Raw genomic sequence first — 15,562 nt, forward strand, 5'->3', positions numbered from 1 at the left:
AAGTGGACACATTGTAGCAAGGATCTGGTATCTCATTCATCAAGTCATCTATCGTACCTATACTCCAACAAAAGTCCCTCCCCTCTCAGGTCATCACTTCTGGTGCATCGTGCCACTGCTCCGGACTGCTAGACACAAGTGCTCCAATCGAGCAACTTCTCTTGATCCTCGTCGCTGGGGTCATTGGCTCTTCTGCCACCACAATGGTATCTTCAGGCTCTTCTACAATGTCCCCACTATCTACGACAATTGTCTCAGCAGTGCTGAATCTCCCACTTGCTCTGGTGCCATATCCGTGCTTGGTCTTCGGCTTCTTGTCGATCTTTGGCTTCCCCTCAATCTTCGGCTTCGTGAGCTTATAACCAGAAGGAGGCTGTGTGACCAGATTCATCTTATCCAATGGCCAAGACGAACCACCGACATTGGGGATATGGTTGGATGATCCAGAGAAAGCGAAAGGTTGGTACCAGTCTGGGGCATTGACCAAAGCTTTGCTTAATGGAAGTCGAAGCTCAGGAGGTTGTACCGGAAGCCCTGGAGCTTTCTTCCGTAGATCTTCCCACATTGTAGATACTAAGGATGGAAGGTTATTGATGTCCTCTTTTGGTTCGGCCTTTCTCTTGTTGTTTTTGGCTTTCGGAGGAGCGGGCTTCTTCGGAGGAGCGGATTTCTTGGTGGCTTTCGTCGGCTGTGCCTTCTTTGGAGGCTCTTTCTTCTGAATGACCGATACGTCTGATACTCGGGATGCAAGACGGGATTGCCAATAGGGGAATCGAGATGCTGGCTTTCCATTTCCGTCTGGAGCCTTGCTCAGTGTGTCGAGAATCTTGAACGTTAGGTACACGCCATTCGTCCTGTCATCTCTCACACATTGTGGTCTCCGTTTTGTCTCTACCGCCGATTCCTTGTACTTCTCTTCTCCTGCGCCCATCCAAATATCTTCCCTCCGATCTCTCAGGTCCAGGACCCACTCATCGCAATCCCATTCCACCCAATAATCTATGAACTCACCCCAGATACTCTCTGAGGGTTTTGTTTGGTTTACAAACACCACCTTTCCTCCCTTCGTATGTACGGCCTTGGCAAATTCTCGGACCATAATCTTCAATCCATGTACTCTGAGACTCGTTCCCATTATCAGTAGAACATCAGGACCCAGACTCAAATCGTGCTCGGCAATTGCTGAGATCAGAGTGTCGTGGGGGTGATCTTCCCCGTACAGAACGATGTCTGGTCTTAGACGACCAATGGTGACACCCCTTCTTCCACGGCTGGTTCGGTGGCTGTTGTTTTCGGTGCAACGGGAGCAATCTGGAGCTGAGCCCTCTTGCGTTGCTCTTCTTGTCGCCGGTTCATCCCAGCTGGATGGTTTGCCGCAGAGGTTACATCGTAACCGTTGCAAAGATCCGTGTAACGGCACTGACTCGCATCCTCCATGCTGATAGTTACTTCCACCGAGTCCAGACTGTCTCGCTTCTTTCTGCGCTTTAGGATTGAATCTCGCTTTGCTCCCAGGCCCCTTTTCAAGGTCTTGGCATAACCCTTCACGTTGTTCCAGCAGGTCGATATTTTGAGTGTAATTGCGGACGAGTTTGCCGCCATCTCGAAGAACTCTGAGGAACTTATGGGTCTCGGTTGGTGACTCGACTGCTTGGATTTTGTCTCGAAGACTCGATATGAACATGTAGAAGATAGATGTCTCAAATGGGCTTGCCCAGATTCTGCTGTCGAAAAGGTCGCGGCCTTTGAGGTTTGGTAGCGTACGGGATGAGAGATCTGATGTCGTTCTTGACAAGCTCGTTGAGCCAACGGATGATGTCTGCGTTGAGGGTTCGCCGTTCTCCGTAGTCTGTGATAATGTGCTCTGATCTATGTCGAAAGACAGCTGTGAGGAATCTTGGAATGAAGTCGCGGGGAGTTCAGGAGTGGTTGAAGACAAGCTAGTGAGAGAGCTCTCTGTTGATTTGGGTGTGCTAGAACGTGAATTGGTGGTATTTGTAGATCTGGACCTTGATGAGCGGCGTATATCTTCTTTCGACAGGTGCAGCTCTTCTTTGATATCAACAGATTGGTCGCGAGTTGCTTCTTCTTCAAGAAAAGGCTCAATTGGCTGCGGGGTGATAGATTGTGATGTTGTGGAGTTGGCGAATCTTGAACGAGATGAGCGACGTGGTTCTGTCGACAAAGGTAAACCTTCCGCGAGAATAGCTTCTGCAACAGGCGTTGGAATGGAGCTCTCAGTTGACTGTGACCTAGTGGTGGATGCGTTGACAGATCTTGAACGAGATGAGCGGCGCGGTTCTTGTGTTGACGAAGGTAAATCTTCGACGAAAATCCTTTCTACAAAAGCTGTTGCAACAGAGCTCTCGGTTGATTGTGAAGCGTTGATAGATTCGTTGACAGATCTAGAACGTGATGAACGGCGTCGGTTGGAATCTGTTGTCTGAAGGTCTTGGTCAATGGAGATAGAAAGTTGGCTATTAGGTGCTTGGAGAGAATTGTCGACTGGCTTTGAAGAGCTGGAGCGAGAATTGGTAGTGTTGGTTGATCCAGAGCTCGTTTCACGTGTCTCTTCTTTGACGGCTTGAATCTCCTCGTCAATCACGTCAACAACTTTGCCATCAGGAGCTACAACTTCGTAATACCACTGTCGACGTTTCTTCTTGGGTCTGTCATCAATATCAAAGGTGTTTGATTCTTCCCAAGGTGGATTCTTCAAAGCAGCATCGTATTGGGCTTGAATTAGTGAGTACAAGCCATTTTCTGAGCGAAAATCCTAAGACTGTCAACAGCTGCGCGCGAATAGATGGATGAGGACTCACAGGTATACCACAATTGGTACTGATACCAGCTCCTGTTACCACAACAGCTTTCTTTGACTTTGCCAATGCATCTGCGATCAATTGCAGTTCCAGGTCTGAACCTGGTCCTACTTGGATTGTCGGCATGATTGTAAGTAGACAAAGGTAACTTTCTCTCTCCAGAAGACCCTCACTGACAAAACTCAGTGCTTTCTAACACAGCTCACACTTTCTGTGTCCTGTACTTCAACAAGATCCTGTCCTCCAATTGTTCTCCAACTTTCCAAGCTTCAATGCACGCCAAGGCGATCCGCTTGTCTTCTTCTGCCAATCTGCTTGATCGCTGCCTAGTGAATGCAAGAGCTGCTGAAGTCCAGCTATGCTCTATCAACAATCCGCGGTGGTCTGGCGTATCAGTACATTGGATCTTTGCAACAATGTTGTAAATCCAGAAGCGTATCATCCAAGCAGTCTGTATTGGCCACAGTTTTTCCCTCCTCTTCCCCTGCTGCTTTCACCCTATGTGCTGGCTGGTATCTTGAGATGTACCAACACCATCTGCTAGAATGTGGAAGGCCCTGCTTTGGCGGATTGATGTAGTATCAACTTTCTGCAGGAGAGTATGCGTGTAGACTCAAGTTATCATCCAAAGGATAATCTGCGAGCATGGAGGCTGGAAGGTGGGAGGAGATAGGTCGTCTAGGACTCGAGTGGTACGAGAACGCGGTGCTGCTTGTCCCTTTTCCCACGCGATTTGGTGTATCTCTGGTGGCTAGAGGGGAACGCCTCTTCTACGGATCGTCTGTACTTGGTGGAGAACGTGGAAAGATTGTTGTTGACTGTAACAATGGAGGAGTGAAATCTGGAGGCGGGTATGAGGTTCTAAAAGTCGCGTCCGCATATTGAGATGCATGTTTACGATGGCGCTCGGACCATGTAGATCGGGGGCGGCATATATTTCCGCCGAGGTTATCCTCGTGCCCAACCTTCATCTTGATCTTTTTTCAAGAGATCTGTTCGAGTCACACAAAGGGGTGATGTGTTCCCTTCAATTCGGTAAACGTCTTGTGCTTGCGTGCTTGCTTATCCAGCCCTATATGACTTTTCACTCCTTCAGACCCAAGCGTTTGATATACTAGATCTATTCAATGAGCGAGACTCTATTCTTGCTGTTGTCTTCTTGGTTTGCAAGCAGTCTCGTGTGCTGTAAGTGAACAGCACAGATTGGCAAGCATGAACACTTGGAGAGTTCTCCAAACTCCAAACAGGATGTTGTACAGGAGTCATCGTGTGTGTTTCCATGGGGAAGTCCTCAACAACATCCTATTAATATTCCTGGTTTCCTTTCTTTCCTCTAATCGTTGTGCTTGATATTGCTCTTTTTGGTACTTTCATTCGTGGAAATTCATGAAGAGCTAGCTCTAGGGATGTCAGACTGGAATATGAAAGTCGTTTGGCCCAAAGATGGGCCCATGGGTCGCCGGAAGCGAGGTTTCTTCAGAGGACTCAATGACATACGGAAAGGGAAAGGACCCGATATGTTTGTGCAGCAAGGGAGAGCGAACACCCAACCCATCTCTCCTGATCGATGGACAAATTGGTAATGTCGAGCTCGATTGTTAGGGGCGACAAAAGAACTGACCCCAGCAGGGACTCGTATCATGATGTGGGAAGCCATTTCAACGAGGCACAACAACACAATGGCTTTCGCAGTACTTCTCGTGGGCTGAAACGATACGACCCAGTCACAAGGAAATACAGAACCTGGGAGATGCCTATGGACTGGTTCCAGGTGGGCGTACATGGTCTCGGAATTGGGATAAATGGTGATGGCTTTCCAAGATTCACTGAGAGTGAAAGAATCAACATCAACAATCGACGGAATCGCGGGCTACCCCGCGTCGATCCAAATCACAGAAATATGGGAGGAGATTGGGATGATTTCGGCCCAAAGGTTAGCAGTAAGTCTTGTTTCCGTGTGCACTTACTAACTTGTCGTAGCGGTTTCGGGGGGAGCATGACCACTTCTGGGAAAATGCTCATCGAATTGGTGAGATTACGAGACTGGCCATGGGCGGGCCATTGCCGCCACTGTTACAGCAGATCTTGGGTCGCCCGATGCAGATGCACCAAAATTATCATTATGAGCCGGATTTGTGGGCGCTGTGAACGATCGGTTTGGGTTGAGTGGCTGTCTTGAGGAGAGGCCGGGGAAAGGCATGCTTTTGTCGTTCTTGCACTTCTAATTCTGGCAAATCAAGCCTTGGTTTTATGCGCTTATTGTAAACAGCCATGAAAAAGCATCCTGATGACAACTAGGTGCACTCAGAATGTTCGAGAGTCCGCCAAGCCCTACCATTGCCAAGTGTGTATTGTAATTGTGATTCTGCACCAGGTCCACAAGAGTCGATATCCATGTACGATAGAGTTCGGCTCACATGTCTTCCTCGACTTCAATACTCCGGCGATGAGGAGACGAAAACTTCAGGGCTTGAAATCCCAGATTGGAAACCCGGGGACTCTGCTCCATCTTCTCCGAGGGAAAGTCTGCCGACGCTAGCGATGACGCCTCCAAACTTTCCTTTCCCACCACATTCCACTGTTTCCCCGTAACCCCACACCCCGATTGACAACTTGCAGTGGCATGAGTTTTCACAGGTAAGCTCAAGTTTGGAAGGCGAAACAGAGCATCACAAGGGCTTCAGGTCTCCGGGATACCTTCCTTTCATGCTGGCCTGATGATAGCTTCATCCCACCATGGGTAAAGTATATCAGTCTCTTGTTTCGCTGCTCACTCCTCAGTAACTTCTACTTCTTCGGAACAGTTTTTCTCTCCATTCTTAATCATGGGTAGTATCGCCATTGAACCATCAACCGCCGTCCCCTCTTCGGAACGTGTTGAACCTGGGTCATTCCCTTTGATATCTGCGAAACTCCCTACTGTCGACGACTCTAGTCCTGTTGACGTTGACGATGTGGCTGCCAAATGGGTTGAAGCTTTCAACAAGAGTATCGGATCTGCAGACCTTTCTGCTATCTCTGAAGTCTTTCTCGACGAATCATATTGGCGAGATCAGCTTTGCCTCTCCTGGGACATGCACACTCTTCATGGTCCCCAGAAGATTGTCGAATTGCTGAAAAAGTCAGAGAAAGGATGCAGAATCAAATCTCTGGCACTCGACAAGTCTTCTCACATTCGATCTCCGAAGACCGCTAAGCTTGGCATTGAAGCTAAGATTCCGAATGTGCAAGCATTTTTGACTGTCAAGACTGATGTTGGAAATGGACAAGGCCTTGTACGGCTGGTGAATCAAGATGGACAGTGGAAAGCCTTCATCCTTTTCACCTTCCTGAAAGAATTGACTGGGTTTGAAGAGATTTCGGGCAGGAAACGGCCTCTTGGAGCTGAGCATGGAGGGCATACTTCCAAGCAGAATTGGCTGGACAAAAGAAAGACAGAGGAAAGTTTCGAAAGCGAAGAGCCCACAGTTCTGATCGTCGGTACGTGAATCGTTCCTTAGGTACCGAGCCAGCTAATACAAGATAGGCGCTGGACAAGCCGGACTTTGCTCTGCTGCAAGACTCAAAATGCTTGGCATCAAGTCGTTGATTGTCGATCGTGAAGAACGAATTGGAGATAATTGGAGGTCAAGGTATCATCGCCTTTGTTTGCATGATGCAGTATGGTTCGACCACTTACCGTACCTCTCATTTCCGGAGACTTGGCCCATCTTCACACCAAAAGACAAACTTGGAGATTGGTTCGAATCATACGTCAAATTGTTGGACTTGAATGCATGGGTCCGGACGACTCTTGTCAAGTCATCTTGGGATGATGCCAGTGGAAACTGGACTGTCTCGCTTGAGCGCAAGATAGGAGACTCAATCGAGACTCGTGTTGTACATCCAAAGGTAAGTTGTCCTTCAGTCCATGTTTTCCACGCTAACGACAATAGCATGTTATTTTGGCGACTGGTCATTCAGGAGAAGCAAACTTCCCCATCATCAATGGAATGTCGTCTTTCAAAGGAAAGTTGTTCCATTCTTCGAAGTTTCTCGGAGCTACACCAATTGAAGAGAAGAAACGTGCTGTCATCGTTGGTTGTTGCAATTCTGGCCATGATATCGCTCAGGACCTGTACGAAAATGGGTACGATGTGACCATGGTCCAAAGATCCACCACTTTGGTGTTGAATTCCGAGACGAATCTGATGCACATGTCTGAGCTGTATGGTGAAGGCTCACCACAAACAGCGGATGCTGATGTTATTAATTGGAGTACTCCACTACCGGTTGTGAAAACCCTGAATATCGACATGACCAAGATCCAGGAAAAGGAGGATTCTGCAACTCTTCGAGGTCTCGAGAAGGCCGGATTCAAGCTCGATAGTGGACCCGACAAATCTGGCCTCTGGATCAAGTATCTTCAGCGTGGTGGAGGGTACTATATCGATGTTGGATGCAGTCAATTGATAATCGATGGAAAGATCAAGGTCAAGCAGGGTTGTGAGATCAGCGAAATCGTTCCAGATGGTGTTGTATTTTCGGATGGCCAGAAGCTCGAAGCAGATGAGATCATCTTTGCGACTGGATATCAGAATATGCGTACTCAAGCTCGTACAATATTCGGCGATGAGTTGGCTGAGAGAGTTAAGGATGTGTGGGGTCTGGACGAAGAGGGTGAGCTCCGTACGATGTGGCGGAAAAGTGGTCATCCTGGGTTCTGGTTTATGGGTGGAAATCTAGCAATGTGTAGATGGTTCTCTAGAACTCTTGCATTGCAGATTAAGGGTTTGGAAGAAGGTTTGTATAAGTACGATGAATTGTAAGTAGAAAGGGTGGCGTAGAAGGGCATAAGTAGAAGCGTCCCTAGACCGTCAAAGATACTATGACAGAAGCGAAGGAGAGATTCTTACCCTGACCCAAGACAAGACCAACCAGTATCCATGTAGCCTCTCTGATACTGTAGAGTCTGGGATATAAGATATCACTGTTCCGGCTGTTCTGGGATAATCCAAGTGGCTTATGTCCCACGTGCGGACCGAACATTGGGAAACGAAGTATTGTAGAAATGCCCTGAATGTTCAGGAAATCTTTTCTCCCACAAAGATTTCTTCTTCCGTAATGCATCTGAGTAGTCATTTTTGACCTCTCCACGTGAGAAGCCATCCCTTTTTCGGATTAGTTGACTTTAGCGAATGCCGTAACCTCGCCGTGTCGACGACTCCCTTTCTTCTTTTCATTCGATTAACAGTCTACCATGCTGCGATCAAACTTGCTGGATCCCTCAAGTCGCTTGGATCAAACCCTTTGGTGTTTTTCGCAATGTCGAGCAGCGATGATGGGGCCATGGAAGTGAGTTCGAATCACTTGGGAGATGAACCACGTGATCCATCAAAGAATGCAAAAAGGTCCTGCAATAACTGCAGGCAACAGAAGGTAGGCATGTCGAAAGAATTTGAGCTCATGCTGACCGTCTCCAGTTGAAATGTGATGCCGTTCAGTCACCTTTCAAGGCATGTTCTCGATGTCGTCGACTTCAGAAGGAATGTAAAGTGGAAGGTGGTTTCAGGCGGGTTGGGAAACGAGAGTGAGCAATCTTCGCCTTTGAATCCGAAGGGATACTGATGTCGCAGCAAATATACCGCTATGCAGTGTGAGATAGATGATCTTCGTCGTCAGTTGCAAGCCGCTACCCAAAATAATCCTTCGAATGGACTTCAAGTACTTGCTGAAGCAGCTATCCCAAAGGAAGCTCAACAAATTGGCAACACAAAACCTCGCGAAATGGGAGATGTTAAGCTTTCAGGGAAGAGTGTTGAGAAGTTGTTCAAAGAGTGAGTGTCTCGTCACTTCAAGACCAATTACTGATTGTTCAGATATTTCACTCATTATCATCCTTATCTACCTTTCCTTGACCCTGATTTGGCTCCAGACCAGTACTTTGACTGGTCACCTCTGCTTGGATGGACTATCATTGTCGTAGCAGCACGTCGTTTCCGCCAAGAACCGGGTTTATTCGGCGATTTGAGTCCTAGCTACAATAAGCTTCTCTGGTCCACTATCTCTGAACACCCTCAACCCTATCATGTTTCCAAAGCGCTTTGTTTGATATGTACTTGGCCATTACCGTCAACTTCAAATCCATCAGATGCTACTTACCCCCTGTGTGGCATGATGATAAGTATTGCGCTATCGAATATTCTTGACTTTCCTGTCCACTTACAATTCTCCAAAGGCAGAATTACAGAGGCCGAACAACGGGATAGAAGGTTGACTTGGGCTGCCTGTAACATTGTCTGCCAGTGGTAAGTCTTTAGATCCCCCATGAAGGACTTTGTTAACGAGACCCAGTACATCCAGCGCTTATGGCTTTCCTTCACAAGTGAACTTCGATCGCCTTCTAGGATCGAATTTCGCAATCTTAGCCCCGTATCACATTCCAAAGGATCTGCTCGATCAACTTCGTGTGACTCAGCTTTACAATGCTCTTGGGAAGAGTTTGTACGAGAGTGTGTCAGACCCCAGTGGACTTCCGCTAGAGGATGATAGGGCTGTTATTTACAGTCAGGTGAAGGCGTCATATGAAGAGGTGAAAAGCACTCTTGGCTCCAAAATTTCAAGTGAGTCTATTTGACCGGATTTCATGACCGCTCTCACAAGAAATAGTGAATACCGAGATTATGCTCCTTGCTGCCAGCGTTCAGTTCGAGGCGTTTGCATTCTTCATTCCACCATCTTCGGCCCGCGAAGCAGCCTTTGTCAATCTTTACAACGCGGCATGTACATTTATTGGAAAAGTCATGGATTTCGAGACCATACACGGAATAGTCCTTGAACATTGTACCAATATTATCTTACAGAGTATTTTCTCCGCCGTCATCGTACTTGTTAAGCTTCTCCACAGCTCGTTCGCCAATTCCATCAATGTTGAGCATGGAAAAGCACTTTACAACGCGGCTATACTCGCTGTTCGGAGAATGTCTCTGCGAAACGATGATGTGTGTGCTAGAATGGCAGTGAGAACCCCGCAGATAGCAAAAGATATGTCGCCGGGAGGTTATTGGGAGTCTGCCGATCCCTTGGACTTGAAGATTCGGGCTAGAATGTGTGTCAATCACCAATATGATGCCATGTGGCATTGGTTGACTGCAAGACGGCAAGAGATGCAGAATCGCGAGTCAACGAATGCAGTTGCTCCGCAAGGTTCGTCTGCACAACCGGAAACAGAGTTGAGTCAGCCGGCAGTTCCATTGGATCTAACAGCGGCTCCTGGCTTGATCGGTGATGGGTTTGACTTGTTCAACTCGATGGATTGGCTATTAGGTGACTTTGCTTGTGGTCCATACTTTTTTACCGATCAGAATTCTTTGGTATGAAGAGTGGAAAATTGTCAGCAAAAAACCGATTGAGAAGGACTTCGAACATTCGAGCGCATAATGGATTGAAGCAGAGAGACGTATTTGGGAATTGAAAAAGCTAATAGCAAGCTTGCAAAGCGTAGCGATTGACGGCCCTTGAAAGCTTGGGCTATTGGGAACTGCGCTCGGAGAAGCGCGAACAGCCGCCAAAGATTCCAGAGCAATCACAATAGGATTAGCGTCAAAAGAATCATGCTAACTATGTCAAAAGGGATCTAATATCGCGTGAAATCCTCACCTGAGTCCCTTTGATATCTCTGGTTTTCTCAACTTTCGATTTCCACAACGACACAATACGACTCGCAACTCGACTTTCCAATCTCAAGCATGTCGAACCATCGTGATATCAAAGTAGACGATCTCCTTCAAGAGAACAAGAGGAGTCTCGCGCCTCTCGACAGTACAGTCAGAGGGAAGACTCCTATGACAGTCGAGGCTTTAGACCTCAATACAGAGAGGCAACTCGCTCCTCTAGGCAATATAGCAGGACAGACCCTTACTATGGTGGAGGCTTTGGACCTCAATACCAACAGCCAGCTAGCTTCTTACCGACAAGAGATGAGCTCAACGATATGAGCCCACGAGAAGCTTTGGGCTACATTCGTACGTTTTATCACCCCGCTAGCAGCCGCGCAAATACTAAATAGCGATTCAGCTGAGACTCTGGCCCCGAATGGACAAGCACCATCTCGTGCATTTACAAGACAAGCAGATCCAGGCAATGACCTCAAAGCCGACATTGCAGCAGACGCTAGGCAGAGAGAGTCCCAAATAGCCGCAATGCTGCGTGAGGGTGTCAGGTCGGGTCAACATAGTGACAAACTCGATGAAGCCTTGAGTGTTTATAAAACTGCTGCCAAGAGCTATCAGGAAGCTTCCGTCAACCACCTGGCCCATAAAGCTATGTGGAATACTCTTTGTAACTCCACATTCTCCATCACAAATCTTAAGTAACTCACTCTTCTAGTCCCAGCCAAATCCTTCAAGGGCATAGAGCCCTCTATTCCCCTAGACAAAGTTCGCTCCTTGCCCGAATATACTCCAGCACGGAGTATTTCGGGCTACAAGTCTGTACGCGACATAATCACAAACGAACTCGATAGACTTGGCAAGAACGAGCTAGAGATCGAGGCAGGTTTTGCAAAGAAAATGGTCGCTGCATACGAATTATGGGATCTGGGTCCGTGGGACATGGACTTCGCTCGATACATGATAGAGGAAGATATGTGGAAATATCTAATAGAGAAAACTGCGGGTCGGGTTGGCCCATTCCCTGGACAGCTGTGGGATGGTTTTGTGGCCTTGAGACTGCGTGGAGACGCCGTTTACCGAAGAGAAAGCCCCGCAAGACAGCACACTCCTCGGCGTAGACTACCATCGTCGCCACCAAGAGGTAGATCCAGCGAGGAGAAAAGGTTGGACCCCAGAGCAAAAGTTGATAGGGCGCCCGGGAAGGAACGTTCAATGACGATTGAGCAAAGAGTAGAGACCAGATCTTTCTATGACAATAGCAGAAGTGGCAAAGGTAGAAGCACTCAGGGGCTTACCAAGACGGAATATGGCCCTTCCCCTCAGCATCGCCGTTCACGCTCTCCTCGCCGACAATCACGTACTCGCGAAAGATCAAGAAGACGTTATAGTCGAGGACACTATGAGAGTAATTCTACAAAGAGAGCTCGAAGCAATTTGAGCGCCGACAGATCCAATAAGCGGAGGGAGCGCAGCAGATACGACCAAGATAGAGCTCACGATCGCGGTAGGAATACGTCGCCCAACGACAGCGATTGGAGTCACCGAGCTTCTGTTTCTCAACGGCCTTTGACCAGACGCTGACCGGATAAGGAGAACTGACAGCAGAGGAGGGGACACTGCTTGGATAGGTTATAGATCATTGTTGGATAGCACTACTGGATGTCATTCAAAGATTGTAGCTTTGCAAGTGGGGTTGTTTCACCATGTTGGAGGACCTCTTTTGGTAAATTATATCAGTTTCTCGTGAAGGATTGGGGAGTATATTTGGATTAGTAGTAATATTGTCGAACAGCCCATTCGGATCATGCAAGTAGATGTTCGACGTGTAAGAGTGATCAAGCCGTTCAAGCCTTATTCTTCCTGTTACCGCTGTGATCTAAAATTTTCAAAGTCTTCACTTTCGAAAAAGAGCTCACTTTCAATCAAGACTTCAATTTCAGAATCGGAGCCTGTCTTCGTCTCCGATCCTACACGAACCTTATCCAAGCTTTCCTTTTTTCTCGACCCTTCCTCTCCACAACCACATCCAACCCCCGCCTCTCTCCCTCCCCCTCTTCGACTTTTCTCGATCTCCCTTTAAATCCTAGTCCTAACTTAAAAGTACTTCGCACATGGCAGACTCAAATCAAAATACATAGAATCAGATAGATAAAGAGCTAAAAGAAGGAATATTAACAAAATGGCTTCAAGCCCAGAGATCAGAACAAGCTAGCCCTCATCAGGCGGATAGTCGCGCTCCGCCTGGCTATGATAATATCCTTGGTTCTGCTGAGCTAGCTGGATCCTCGACTCCAGCACCCTCTGGCGATACGCCGTTGCAAAGTATGCTTAATTCCAAGTTCCACTTTCTATAAGCATGCTAACGTTATCGCAGGACATCAGGATCAAGATCTCATCTATGGTGATCAAGAGCCAAAATATGATCCCACTTCACAGCCGGAGTATTCATATGGTCGATATAATGATGGATCAGAGGTGGACTCAATGTCAGGAGCTCCACCCAGAGAAGAAAAGGAGAACAAGCCGATCCGCCGCAAGGCTAAAGGTGTTCGGAATGCCAATTCCACTGCATATCAGGAATTGAAGGAGAAGATGGCGCAGGCCCAATCCCAGCCTCCCGCGAGCGATTTCGACCCTTCAGAAGCTTCAGCCATACCATTAAACAACACCAAGTCGGAACAATCAACCAAGACACAGCTCCCGAGAAAGAAGAAGAAGGCCACTCCAGGTCCGACATGCTACAATTGCAACGATAAGCACCATGTTCGAGACTGCCCTGGGAAGCCAACCAAGGGCAAGAAATCGAGCAAAAAGTAGACGTGCTTCATCACAAGGATGAGAGCATGCTTCGAATAGGAGCATGCTCGGAGATCTCATATACATTATCACATTCTTACGATATTTTGGTCGACGACAGCAGAGCTGGATTATCATTATCGACATAATGGTTAAGACTCGAGGAGTCTTGAGCTTCGTCACTAAAAGGAGAATGTCATCATCGGAAGCAAGAGACTGTACCAGATCGAATGCGTGCCCAGGATCAAGGACAACACAATGAAAGTAATATTATGTCTACGCATTAAGCGTGACATAATAGGGATGGGAATGATGTGCAAGATCACATACAACGTTGAAGGAGTAGTGTCAGTGGACCACCCTTTCCCAGGCGTATCTGAACAATGGTTCGATCGCCACTACCTTGGTCTTATCCAATGGGATTACCAAGCATCCTGGGAGCCCAGTGGAGCAGGCCCGGGTGGTACCGTAGTTGTTCATTGGAACTCTACGATATTGTAGTTATCTTACAGCTGTGTATCTTTGAAGAGTGGACTTGGCATGGCTTGGATGGTATCCTGTCAGAGTCGATGTACTTGGCAGACTTAAGATTCTCAAGGTATTTGCGCCTCGGAATACATTATCAAGATGCGACTGTTGAGGCATCTTGTGAAAATCGCGAAGGCGATACGTGTGAAAGGTCCCAAGTCCAGAAGCGGAACATGAATACTAGTTATGATTACGAGAATGAATGCAAGGTCTCGAGGCAAGATCAGAGCACACTCCAGATTATCATCTTCGTTACCTAGGTAGGAAAGTTATTTAAGTTGAGTGTCAAGATACTTGGATAGAATACGGAAAAGTTTGCCTCAATGAACTGGAATAGAAGGGGTATCCTGCAAAGTAATTGTCTTTAGGGTCCACATGAATGTGAGAAGGTGCAACTTGCACGTGAGCATAGCTTCGCTTAATCCAACTCTTTGTATACAAGGTATTGTGGCAGCTCGTAAACCTTCAACTTTCAACATCGAAGTCAACAAGAAGCAGAATCAAGAAGAACAAAGAAAGTCATGAATAACAATCCTCCACAACCTCCTCCATATGGGGGCAAGTATGATTGCGCTGACCCCAACCCTTCGTGGACCCCTGAACAACGCGAAAGGTGGTTGCTTCGTCAGCTCGAGATCAATCGACGAAACGTCGTAGGACAGGTAACGAACATTGCGAGTTATCTGCTTTCAAATATTGACTCGACTCAGGCGCAATCACAGCAACCACAGCAGTCACGAAGAGTTAGTCAACCCAATCGCCAGCGTAATCGCAGAAATGTTCCAGCCTATGCGCCGCAGAGCTCCGTATCAGAGACGACGACGCAACAAGCAAGAAAAGCCGGGAGACGTTCGAAACGGGGTCCATGGGATCCAGATGCTCCTTGTTGCGAGTGCGGCTCTTTCGAGCATCAACTTGCTAATCATCCCAACCCGAGCACCCCCGAAGGGTACCTTCGTGGATGTCTTCCATGCAATACCAAGGACCATTCACACAATCAGTGCCCAAATCGAAAGAAGACGGGCATCTTCCATTACTATCGCAAGCAACGAGATGGACTCTGTCCAGCAGAATGGCATGGAGATATGAGAGAAATTCCGACCAAGAAGGGCGAATACCAGCTGGAACTAATGCCGTTGACGCCGAGTTTCGCATTGCGCAATCTGTACGAGGACGTGCTTAACTTTAAGCATCCAGGCAGGGGTGGTAATGTAGAACTCAAGAGCGACCCGTTTTGGGAATCGGATCAAGCATGGAGTAATGTTGGATGCTTTTCTAATCCTCTTGCTCGCGTTGATGCAGAGGAACTCGAGAAGTGGAAGTCAGAGAGTAGCAGTCGATATGCAGAAATGCGAAGCGTCCTCGCAAAGATGTACAACGAGCGACAAGAGTCGGCACCAACTGCAGCCCAATTGAGCAACTTCTCGAGCATGATCCTCCCACTAGCAGCGGCATCAACACCTCGACCTCGTACGATGGATGGTGAGGCACACCCATCAATCCAACGCGCTGGTCAGAACCAGCAAGACCAAGACCTCCGAAGACAGGGTACCGAACGACGGTATCCTTCTTCAATGTCTCCTCAACTGGCCTACCCACCCGCCTCAAATGCCTCGTTGAACCCCCAACACATCACACCTCGAGACAGAGACACGAGAGACCAATGCGAACTTTCTAGAAACTTGGCTCGAGGATCATATTGAAGAACATGGAGCAGGCGGTGCTAGTCGACAACCTCCTCGTCAGCCACGGGCTTCTGGTGAT

The 15,562-nt window shown here is 47.7% G+C and overlaps 6 protein-coding genes across 6 annotated transcripts; 5 read left to right on the forward strand and 1 right to left on the reverse strand.

The window, feature by feature from the left end:
- Nucleotides 1–16: 16 nt before the first annotated feature.
- LY89DRAFT_87978 (DHS-like NAD/FAD-binding domain-containing protein) lies at nucleotides 17–3,051 on the reverse strand. Its single transcript, XM_018223481.1, has 2 exons — nucleotides 2,823–3,051; nucleotides 17–2,776 (listed from the first exon to the last, which is right to left on the reverse strand). Exons 1-2 carry the CDS (start codon nucleotides 2,946–2,948, stop codon nucleotides 86–88), a joined length of 2,817 nt encoding a protein of 938 aa, XP_018070956.1. The 5' UTR covers nucleotides 2,949–3,051; the 3' UTR covers nucleotides 17–85.
- A 791-nt stretch (nucleotides 3,052–3,842) lies between these two features.
- Nucleotides 3,843–5,068, forward strand: LY89DRAFT_685523 (uncharacterized protein). The gene is made up of 3 exons (XM_018215104.1): nucleotides 3,843–4,401; nucleotides 4,452–4,755; nucleotides 4,803–5,068. The coding sequence occupies exons 1-3, from the start codon at nucleotides 4,229–4,231 to the stop codon at nucleotides 4,968–4,970; spliced, it is 645 nt and encodes a 214-aa protein (XP_018070957.1). The 5' UTR covers nucleotides 3,843–4,228; the 3' UTR covers nucleotides 4,971–5,068.
- A 173-nt stretch (nucleotides 5,069–5,241) lies between these two features.
- LY89DRAFT_685524 (FAD/NAD(P)-binding domain-containing protein) lies at nucleotides 5,242–7,704 on the forward strand. Its single transcript, XM_018215105.1, has 3 exons — nucleotides 5,242–6,302; nucleotides 6,349–6,713; nucleotides 6,758–7,704. Exons 1-3 carry the CDS (start codon nucleotides 5,648–5,650, stop codon nucleotides 7,628–7,630), a joined length of 1,893 nt encoding a protein of 630 aa, XP_018070958.1. The 5' UTR covers nucleotides 5,242–5,647; the 3' UTR covers nucleotides 7,631–7,704.
- Nucleotides 7,705–8,150: 446 nt separating this feature from the next.
- LY89DRAFT_586780 (uncharacterized protein) lies at nucleotides 8,151–10,180 on the forward strand (the record flags this gene model as incomplete). The annotated part of the gene is made up of 6 exons (XM_018209387.1): nucleotides 8,151–8,240; nucleotides 8,285–8,391; nucleotides 8,438–8,638; nucleotides 8,681–9,109; nucleotides 9,156–9,424; nucleotides 9,471–10,180. 6 exons carry the CDS (start codon nucleotides 8,151–8,153, stop codon nucleotides 10,178–10,180), a joined length of 1,806 nt encoding a protein of 601 aa, XP_018070959.1.
- Nucleotides 10,181–10,487: 307 nt separating this feature from the next.
- LY89DRAFT_88014 (uncharacterized protein) lies at nucleotides 10,488–12,167 on the forward strand. The gene is made up of 3 exons (XM_018223482.1): nucleotides 10,488–10,825; nucleotides 10,878–11,141; nucleotides 11,196–12,167. Exons 1-3 carry the CDS (start codon nucleotides 10,795–10,797, stop codon nucleotides 12,053–12,055), a joined length of 1,155 nt encoding a protein of 384 aa, XP_018070960.1. The 5' UTR covers nucleotides 10,488–10,794; the 3' UTR covers nucleotides 12,056–12,167.
- A 2,152-nt stretch (nucleotides 12,168–14,319) lies between these two features.
- Nucleotides 14,320–15,501, forward strand: LY89DRAFT_670096 (uncharacterized protein; the record flags this gene model as incomplete). The annotated part of the gene is made up of 1 exon (XM_018213143.1): nucleotides 14,320–15,501. One exon carries the CDS (start codon nucleotides 14,320–14,322, stop codon nucleotides 15,499–15,501), a length of 1,182 nt encoding a protein of 393 aa, XP_018070961.1.
- Nucleotides 15,502–15,562: the final 61 nt, after the last annotated feature.

This window comes from Mollisia scopiformis, assembly GCF_001500285.1.
Source record: "Mollisia scopiformis unplaced genomic scaffold LY89scaffold_13, whole genome shotgun sequence".
NCBI classification, from domain to species: domain Eukaryota; kingdom Fungi; phylum Ascomycota; class Leotiomycetes; order Helotiales; family Mollisiaceae; genus Mollisia; species Mollisia scopiformis.

Bases quoted from the DNA above. Each gene is read 5' to 3' on its own strand.
- LY89DRAFT_87978 (XM_018223481.1), bottom strand. From the start codon at position 2,948: ATGCCGACAATCCAAGTAGGACCAGGTTCAGACCTGGAACTGCAATTG. The intron at 2,777-2,822 runs GTGAGTCCTCAT...TGACAGTCTTAG, and splicing joins GTACCAATTGTGGTATACCT to GATTTTCGCTCAGAAAATGG.
- LY89DRAFT_685523 (XM_018215104.1), top strand. From the start codon at position 4,229: ATGTCAGACTGGAATATGAAAGTCGTTTGGCCCAAAGATGGGCCCATG. The intron at 4,402-4,451 runs GTAATGTCGAGC...TGACCCCAGCAG, and splicing joins CCTGATCGATGGACAAATTG to GGACTCGTATCATGATGTGG. The intron at 4,756-4,802 runs GTTAGCAGTAAG...AACTTGTCGTAG, and splicing joins GGGATGATTTCGGCCCAAAG to CGGTTTCGGGGGGAGCATGA.
- LY89DRAFT_685524 (XM_018215105.1), top strand. From the start codon at position 5,648: ATGGGTAGTATCGCCATTGAACCATCAACCGCCGTCCCCTCTTCGGAA. The intron at 6,303-6,348 runs GTACGTGAATCG...AATACAAGATAG, and splicing joins GCCCACAGTTCTGATCGTCG to GCGCTGGACAAGCCGGACTT. The intron at 6,714-6,757 runs GTAAGTTGTCCT...TAACGACAATAG, and splicing joins CTCGTGTTGTACATCCAAAG to CATGTTATTTTGGCGACTGG.
- LY89DRAFT_88014 (XM_018223482.1), top strand. From the start codon at position 10,795: ATGAGCCCACGAGAAGCTTTGGGCTACATTC. The intron at 10,826-10,877 runs GTACGTTTTATC...ATAGCGATTCAG, and splicing joins AGAAGCTTTGGGCTACATTC to CTGAGACTCTGGCCCCGAAT. The intron at 11,142-11,195 runs GTAACTCCACAT...TTCTAGTCCCAG, and splicing joins AGCTATGTGGAATACTCTTT to CCAAATCCTTCAAGGGCATA.